Genomic DNA, 9,633 nt, shown 5'->3' with positions numbered 1-9,633 from the left:
CTCCTTTTATGAAGCCCCTCCCTCAGAAATAGGCGATGGGCTCTGATTGGTTTGCTAGCCCAGTGTGTTGTAATTGGCTCAACCACCTCTAGTGCGTGTCTAAACGTCCCGCCCCTCACCTCGGCGGCATGTGCCAACCACCTTTGTTTACAATCTCATAGCTATGTGAACATAAGTGTATAATTGTAACAGTTCATTGTTGGAGCTGAGCTGAGAGAGAGATGCAGAGCAGGGGGAAGCGAGGAACAGTATTGAGAACCGCTGCTTTAGAACATTGATTTTGAAACTTGTTAATCCGTTAGAAGACATAATCACGATTCGCTTTCAGCTTCGTAACTTTGCAGATATTGTTTATGCTCAAACAGCAACATTAGACATGAACTAACGTAAATCGCAATGAACCAAACCTTTAAACAAGCAGCGGAGCTTTGTAAACCGCTCAGAGTAATCACGTCATCTCCATAAGAACGATATGATTGCCAGAACAAATTTACCGGGATTTTTGAAAAGGTCCTGTTCACACATGATCTCTTAACGGTAATTTACCAGTAAAGACTGTATGTGTGAAAGGGGCTAAACTCTTCCTCTGCATATGCGGTGAGTTTGGATTGCTTAACGTTCATCTGGGAAAACTCACTTGATTTGTAACGTAAATCATTTAAACCTGTCAACACAGGAGAATCCATCAACATTTCTAAATATGCGATTTCAAAATAAAAGTTTCTGACTTTGCATGTGGCCAAATATTGAAATTAAATGGATTTAAACGTTGAATCACATGAAACATCACCAGGCCGTTGGTGCCCTCTGCAGGTGTTTGTTATAATATAGGCATATTACATTATGTATTTAACAGTGTTGTTCAGTAAAACCATGTACTTGGTTTTGATACTTTATTTGAGGCCAATTATTATTGCCTCATCGTTACTTTATATATAAATATAGTCATATTAAAGCCTGTTTTTCCACTTAGTTCTATTTGTATTACTAAAAAATATCAGATTACTTGTCAAAATAATCATTAGCTAAGCACTAGATTAGTTGAAACATTTCAAAATACAATTGCATTGGTTTACTTTTTGTGATTAAAAGACAAATATTTGTCTTATAATTATTAAAAATACTTTATAAAGATAAAAGTATCTGCATTTTGTCTCACCTTGTGAGCAAAGTGTATTGTCACACCCCTAGTGTCTATGAGCGTGATAAAGCCCATAATTTTCCAAGTGTATGATATAGCTTTCATTCTTCAAGTCAATCATATATTCATGCAAAAAAAATAAAAATCAGTTTGAATAAGCGATAACTTTGCCATAGTATCCTTTCAAATGTTAAAGTTGCCACAGTCATTGCATTCTTTGCATGTGCTGCACTTTATTTTTACCATTTTGTTTTATTAGTTTATTTATTAGAATTTGAAAGATAATAACAACATTGATTGATAAGTGAGATCGGATTTTAGTCCTTGAAAACCCAAAAAGTAGTGCAAGTCCTTGAAAGTCCTGGAATTTTATTTTGCAGTATCTGTACGAACCCTGTTTAAGTTACCAGTTCTTGGACCATTTTAATGTTTTTGTTGTTGTTAATTGAACTGAACTGTAGTTTTCTGTAGTAAACTGTCTTTGTATATTTCCTATTTTATATTCATTTCCTAGTATTTAATTTACCATTATTTCTTTTGAACTAAACAATTTCAGAAATGTCATGTTTTAAATTGTTCATCTCTCGTGCCGATTCCCAGAGCAGACAGAATCTCCCAGGGAAGAAGGAGGTGACACAGCACACGTCCCACCCCAAGGTCTACAAATACAACAACACAAAACACACGCCTCAGATTAAGACTGCACAATTTGGGGAGAAATTTAATTGTGATTTTATTTCATATTTTAAAATATATAAATATATATGTATTATTTTAGATGTATATATTATATAGATTTTATTATTATTATTTTTATAATTATTGAGAGGAAAAAAAGCTTCAGGGTTAGTTTCAAGGAAAATAATTTTCTTTTTTTGTTTGCCAAATAACCCTGTGTATGTGTCCGCCCCCGGAAAAAAAGTTCTAAACTATTTTTGCAAAGCAGTTTTAAAACTTTTTAATCAGTTTCCTCTTAGTTAATTTACAAAACAAATGACCGTAAATAACATAAAGGGTGTGCAATGCAACAGAGAGAAAGCGGCTTCTGTGCATCCCACTTCATTTGTTGTCGTCTTGTTATTCACCGGTTGGATGCTCCACACTTTTTTTTTTATTTTTTTTTTTTAAGCACCTAACTATTTGGAAAGAAAGTGGTGATGTGATATGCAGCTAATGTGGTCAAATGACCTAGTTCTGCTTTTTTTGGGGTTGGTAGTATTTCTTGCAAATGTTTTTGAAAGAAGTCGCTTATGCTCACCGAGGCTGCATTTATTTGATGAAGTAAAAGTAAAAACTGTAATGCTATGAAATATTACAATTTTAAATAACTCTTTTCTAGTTTAATATATTTTAAAATGTAATTTATTCCTGTGGTGGCCATTTTTGATCAATTTAATGCAAGTATTCATTTTAAATTTTACTGGCCTCCCTCTCTTTAAAGATTAATTTTTTTAGTTTAGTCACTCAATGGGCTAAAATTGTCTCAGGAAGTGGGGTTCCCCTACTAAAATTTGCATTCCAGGGGATAAATATCATGTTATTGGAGTCGCTTCAACCCGCGGACATGGAAAAACAACCCGCAGCAACAGTGTTAAAGTTAGTCAATTGTGGGAAAACCGCGGACTTGGCAACACTGGTCTGCCGCTTTAAATTCTCGAGCTCGTTACAGCAGGATGGATTCTGATTGGCTGTCAATTTTTTATAGTTCATCAGCTGGAAAAAAATCGTTTTGAAAGTGATCCCAACAATATCGTTTCTCTTGGTCTTTATCGTTGTTATCTTTATAGTTATCGTCCTTGGTGTGAACGGGCCTTTAGAGCCGCACAATTCGGCCAAAATTTTGTCATTTATTTATCAATGAGACTATGAAATAATAATAATTCGTTGTTTTTTTTTATTGTTCTTTTTCTTAATATTAATATTTAAATATTTATACTTGCATATATTTTGTATTTACAAAAAAATAATAATAATTACATTTTTTATATCATAAATATTATATTATTAATATATAATTTTAATATAAATATTAAACATTTTTTATAAATATATTAAAAATTTCAAAATATAATAATAATAATTATAATACATTTATTTTACAGTACAACTTCACTTTGAAACATGCATTGCATATGTATGGGGTAATGTACATCCAGCCGTTGTTATCGCAGTCAGGGTCCTGATCACCCTGTCCGCGGTTATTCTGCGATAACAACCAGCTGGATGTACATTATCCCGTTTATTACACGGTTTCTTACCACATAAGTAAATAATTAGACAAAATACTGATTTGAGTTTAAATATTTGAACGCAAAGCTTCTGTTAAGACAGCAGTTGTGAGCAAGCGGCAAGTTCAAACTAGATGTAAATTTAAGGGAAATGGTGCAGTCATACCACTTCTTGCACAACATTTCACCAGATAAATAATTATGGCGACAAAAGATATTGATTTAAGACAAAACTGTTTTAAAATCTTACCAGTATGTTAGTTATATAATATATAATCCATTACAGTGTACAAAACAATCGTCGCAAAATGGCAGCAGCTGCGTTTGTATGAAACGAAAGAGTGAGTCCGTGATACCAGGATGACGTAATTAAATAATTGTACACATAATATTGAATCGAGTTTTAATATTTTATTAGCTAACGAAACTTCCACAAACAAAAACTGTTCCTAGCAAGAGTACAGTGCCGACTTCAGTTACCCGGATGAGCCTGTGAGCCAGCTTTTACTAGGGATGTAATGATTCACTCAACTCACGATTCGATTCACGATTATTATTATTATTTTTTAACAAAATGAGATTTAAGACAAATTATAAATTAAATGTGTACTTTTATTATTGCTTGGACAAAATGCTGCACATTTCTTTGTGAAATTGAAATATAATACTATAATAATATACTAATATAGCACTTGCATATTACTGCTCTTTTGTTGGTTTTGATTGCTTCTATTGTCCTCATTTGTTAGTGGCCTTGGACAAAAGCGTCTGCTAAAAAACAAAATTTAAATATAATGTAAATGTAAATAACAAAACTACATTGAAATTTTAAAACAAGCCCCAAATCAAATAAATAAGTAACACAAATCAAATAAATATCTTCATATAAACAAAATAAGGCTTTGTGTTCTTTCCTTTTAAAATTAGAGGCAACCACTGCGTTTTAATCTTGATCCAAACAAAGATACTGCATACATGCAACATGAGCAGTTTTTTAACTAAATTAGATTGTATAATTTCGAAATTTGAAGCCAAAACAGAATGGTTTGACTTCAGTTTTGTGAAACTATAAATAAAAATATCTGCATGAAACAGCAGAGCTGAATTAGATGCAGATTCACTCTCTGCCAGCAGGTGGCGCTTAAAGCATTTCATTGGTTTCCGCTGTAAACAAAGCACCGCTGAACTTAAGAACTTTAATATGCATTATACAGAGGCAAGATGAAAAGAAAAAATACCATCTAAACTTTTCTAAAGACAGTAAGTTCCCCTCAGACATGCATTCATATAAACTCCTACACCTAAATGAATCGCGATTTGTTTAGCATCTCAACCGATTTGAATCGTCACATATTTGAATCGATTTTCAACCGGCTCGTGGTTAATCGTTACATCCCTAGCTTTTACTGGTTGTTATCGAGGGTTATTACACGGCTCTGTGGAATACTTGATTCTGATTGGTCAGTCGCGACATTCCAAGGTATGTTATCCCTCGATAACAACCAGTAAAAACTAATAACACAGGCTCATCCGGGTAACTGAAGTCGGCACTGTACTCTTGCTAGGAACAGTTTTTCTTCGTGGAAACTTTGCGTTTGGTTAGCTAATAAAATATTAAACTTCAATTCAATATTATGTGTACAATTATTTAATTATGTCATCCTGGTATCGCGGACTCGCTCTCTCGTTTCATACAAATGCAGCTGCTGCCATTTTGCGACGATTGTTTTGTACACTGTAATGGATTATAAGATATAACTAACAAACTGGTAAGATTTTAAAACATTTTCGTCTTTAATATATTTTATCGCCATAATTATTTATCTGCTGAAATGTTGTGTAATAAGGGGTATGACTGCACCATATCCCTTAAATGTCCGTCTAGTTTGAACTTGCCGCTTGCTCGCAACTGCTGTCTTCACAGAAGCTTTGCGTTCAGATATTTCAACTCAAATCAATATTTTGTCTAATTATTTACTTAAGTGGCAAGTAACCGTGTAATAAGCGGGATAATATAACCGTTGGATGTACATTATCCCTTACATAACACACCTCGGAATGTCGCAACTGACCAATCAGAAACAAGAATTCCACAGAGCCGTGTAATAAATGTAGTTAAATCACAGCATTTACAATTTGATAATTGCAATATTGCACCCAATTTTCATTTTTGTTTCGATTAATCATGCAGTCCTAACTCAGATGATGAAATCATAACTTAGATGATGAAATCAATATTAGTTCAGTTTTTTCTGATTTTCATCTTTTGTTTTTTCTTTTTAATAATAGGTCAGTGTATGTGTGCATATCTGCAGTACCACTATCATCGATTGTTTTAAGGCTTTGCTTTGGGTAAAAGGGCAGTTTCATGAGGTTTAAGCACAGAACAAAGCTTTAAACTGCATTTCATTCTTTCTTCTTCAGGAAAATGGGACTAGCGTGACCAAGGAAGAGCGCACTCCTTCCAAGCGCTCCCCTAGCAATGGCGTGGCATCGCCCGAGGAGGCTCTAGCCATGGTGAATGGCGTCTCCTAAAAAGTCATCCCGCCCCCTCAAGACCCACGTCTAAAGCAAGACACCATGGCGAACTCTGTCCCTGCTTGCATTCACGTAAACCTTTAAACTGACGAATGAAAATCAACTAAAATCCTTGAATTCATACAAGTCTATGAGAAGAAAATTATACAAAAAAAAATGACGAACGCATCTACTTTAAACCACACGTAATGGTGTATGTTTATCCTATCTATCAGTACTTAGTGCTTATTTAAGACAAGCTTGCCAGAAATGAGCTGATGGATATGACTCAAATTTCTGACGTAACACAGAAAACAGGACGTGACTTTTTGGGTTTTATTTTTAAAAAAAAAAATTCTTTTTGCAGTTGTCGTTGCTGTCATTGTTTGTTTTTGATTGTTTGTACTCACTGGTGTGGGACTGTGAAACACTCCCAAACAGACGCATCTCTTAAACAGTGTTAGCTAAATGAGGGCGGAGCTAGTGAAGAGGCAGCCTCTCGTGAGTGATTGAGTCTGTGGTACTCAGAATTTAAGGGCAAAAAGGGGAAACAGAAAGACATTGTGCCTTGAATTTGAAAAAACTTGAGTATTTTCTTTTTTTCTCCTTAATATTTGCGTTGTTCATGGGATGAAGTAGATGGTTCCTGTTTTTTGGTGGTTTTATTTTCTCGGAAGAAATGACAGGAATATGCAGAATAAGAGGGGTTAAGATTGGGGGAAAAGACAGATAATGCCAAACATGAAATTAGGACGTTTGTCCGAGGTCAAGTCATTATGTGAAAGGCGTTTAATCTCTGTGTGTGTATGAGTGTGTGTCCGTTTGTATATGTATTATTGTGAGACATGCAGTAAGAGCATATAAATTGGGAGGAACGTTACATGATCCAAGAGACAACCCAGAAGAATCCTTAATGGATTCTGTCTCTTCAGTTAAAACGGTGGCACGAAAAAGTGGCACGAGTGTAGGCAGACTTTCCAAACAGAGCTAAAGAGAGAGGTTGTTGAACTGACAGGTTCAGTGTTGATTCAGTATTTCAGCATCTCTTTCCCCACCGTATGTGGAAGGAAGGTGGGATGAATATGAGCGTGGAAAGTGGCGCGCGCACGCTCGCTCAATAGCTTCCAGCCCACAACTAAATGAACAGCAGGAGGGGATTGGTGACCCTCTGGTGTGGATGGTTGGTCTTGATGAGCTAGAAGGCACTCTGGGAACAGTGAAACCATATTAAGATAAAGCCAGAAACACTGAGACCGATGCATTGGTTCACACTCACACACGCATGTACATCCAAGAGCATTATAATACTCTCCAGTTTGGTCAAATGGGGTTTTGGCCTCTTCTGTCTCAGCTGGGAGATCTGATGCTGTGGCAGAGAAGGTCATGGAGCGTTTGTCGTGTCCCTGGTTGTCATGGTTAAAGGGAGGTAGCGTTCCCTCACATTGTTACTGTCATCTTGGTTCCTGCTCTCTATAAGTTTTTTTCTTTTTCTTTCCACATCAGAAAAACAAAAAAGATTAAAATGGAAGTGAAATAAATTATTTCTGGAATGACACCTGTGTGCAGATTTTCTTCTCAGCAGTCTGGTTTCGGTTTGTGCACTTTACACGAATGGGGTGCAAAATAGGATCTGAAACTCTTAAACAAATCTATAGTATTTTTCCCAGAAAATGATAAGTATAAAGAAAGAAATAGTCAAACTCAGAAGGTCAAACTAGATATTATATTAAATGGATTCTCCACCCAAAAATGACAATTTACTCATTTACACACCCTCATGCCATCCAAGATTAATTTGACTAATTTGGAGGACAAACGGAGATGTTTAGAAAAATAATCCACCTCTGAGTCATTGAGTCCTCAGTTGAGGTTGTAGGGATTATTATGTTTGTTTTGTGTGGTTTTTGAAGCATTGACTTTTGAGGGTCCCATCCACTTAAATTATAAGAACTCGCAGCAATGGATTCTAAACATCTTGTTTTCCACAGAAGAAAGTCAAATACATCTGACAGCATAAGGGTGAGTAAATGATGAGAGGATTTTCAAAAGTGAGTAAATGATGAGAGACCTCCCATAAGCATTAAAGGACCCTCCATACATCCCAAAACAATGAACTTGTGTTTTTCAATAAAACTATAATACTTGCAACGAAACTAGTGAAAATGGAAATAAAACGAAAAGTGTAAATTGCTGTATTAAATTAGTTACATATTTCTTTTTACAGCCGTTGCGCATTATAACTAATCACACACACAATTCTGTTGAGTTTATGAAAGCAATGGCCAATCAGAAGTCCAGATGAGTCATGGCTGAAACTCCTGAGTTTTGTTGTGTGTGCCCGCTGACTGAATTCTGACTGAAACTCGTGAATTCTCTCAACCTAAGCAACGTAAGCAACAAAGTGCAGAACAGAAGTATGTAAGATGTAAGTAATCCATTTATCATAAAGTGTATGGACAGCTTCATTGATTATAACAGGAGTTTTGAGTGCTTAAACTCTGGCTAGCCTGAAGTCAGCGGTCTTTAATGTGTGTTCTTTGCTCCATTGCATAATTTACTGTTTGAATAACTGAAAGTTAAAGTGTTATAATTAGTAACTTAGAATGTTTTTATTAAATTGTGATCACTTCAAATACAAATTCAGTCGTATTAAAATATTTCATGACACCATATCTGGTACTTGTCTAAACAGAGGTTTTTGATGTGTGTTACACTAACGTTACTTTATCCTTACCCTGCAGTTGGTTCACTCTGCCTATGGGTAAGATATTTGTTTGGTACACCAACTGATATTGAAAAAGCTTTTATCTTGGAACCGACAAACAGTCATTAGGTTATTAGGTTTTCTCAACGCTAAGAAAAAGAAATACATTTATTTATAAGAGCTTTGACACAATTCGAACACTGCTTACCACTGCTAAATAAAAATGACTATTTCATCTCTTGCGTACTGATCAAGACAGACTATGAGGTCCATGTGGGAGTGCCTCATACATCCTAAACCCTCGAATCGTCTAATTTTTGGATTGCTTGGCTTTATGAAGAGGCAGACTGCAGAGTTTATTTTACAGGATTGATAGGATAACAGTATTATAATACTGGCCATATTTGCTTTTGTTTATAAATACTAAAACGCATAATAGAGGTTTAGAACCTGATCCCAGGTTCAGATGTCACGGATAAATAAGACCTTCAAATTGAAAATGCATTTGTTACCAGAGCTTAACCTACGTATGTTTACAGATTCATCACTGCAGTGTTTACGTTTTGCATTAAACGCGTCGTTGTTTAGCAAATCTTTATTATGCTCAGTGCCTACAGACCGGTTTTATTCCAGGATGTGTTACATCATAAGGGTTAGTGCGCAAATAAGACTTTTTGTAAAGGTCTATTAATACTATAATACCACCATTTATGAAAACCATTTTAACTGGTTTATGTTAGGATTATAGTTAACTAACACTAAAATCCAAACTAAAGGTATTAAAAACATTTTTGTTACTTGAAATAATTGTTAACTGAAATTATATATATATATAATATATATATATATATTTATTCTTCAAGAAACGACTAAAAACACATCTGTTCCATCTTTATTTGACCCTCTAACTCTTGCACTTTCTATTCTATTTTAATTCTACTTGATCTATTTATCTTTTTTAAACTAACTAACACTAGCTTTCTATTTTTTCTATTCTATCTACTTGTTTTTCTTTGTGTGTGTATATGTGTGTGTGTGTGTGT

At 34.9% G+C, this 9,633-nt stretch overlaps 2 protein-coding genes across 3 annotated transcripts in view; both read left to right on the top strand.

Annotated features, from left to right (window-relative positions):
• The window catches only part of LOC107659724 (fragile X mental retardation syndrome-related protein 1-like), a 28,328-nt gene extending 22,458 nt beyond the window's left edge, over nt 1-5,870 (top strand). For both annotated transcript variants that reach the window (XM_016448750.1, XM_016448748.1), the window contains 2 exons: nt 1,718-1,798; nt 5,794-5,870. In XM_016448750.1, coding sequence (XP_016304236.1) covers nt 1,718-1,775 — 58 coding nt within the window. In that variant the 3' untranslated portion in view covers nt 1,776-1,798; nt 5,794-5,870. The remainder of the gene's footprint in view (nt 1-1,717; nt 1,799-5,793) is intronic.
• A 2,735-nt stretch (nt 5,871-8,605) lies between these two features.
• The window catches only part of LOC107659709 (cornifelin homolog), a 6,128-nt gene continuing 5,100 nt past the window's right edge, over nt 8,606-9,633 (top strand). The window contains exon 1 of the mRNA XM_016448733.1: nt 8,606-8,647. The gene's annotated coding sequence lies outside the window, so the exon portion shown is untranslated. The remainder of the gene's footprint in view (nt 8,648-9,633) is intronic.

Source organism: Sinocyclocheilus anshuiensis, unplaced genomic scaffold, assembly GCF_001515605.1.
Source record: "Sinocyclocheilus anshuiensis isolate Anshui unplaced genomic scaffold, SAMN03320099.WGS_v1.1 scaffold960, whole genome shotgun sequence".
Classification (NCBI taxonomy): Eukaryota; Metazoa; Chordata; class Actinopteri; order Cypriniformes; family Cyprinidae; genus Sinocyclocheilus; species Sinocyclocheilus anshuiensis.
The sequence above is the reverse complement of the archived record's forward strand: the minus strand, read 5'-3'. Positions and strand labels throughout refer to the sequence as shown.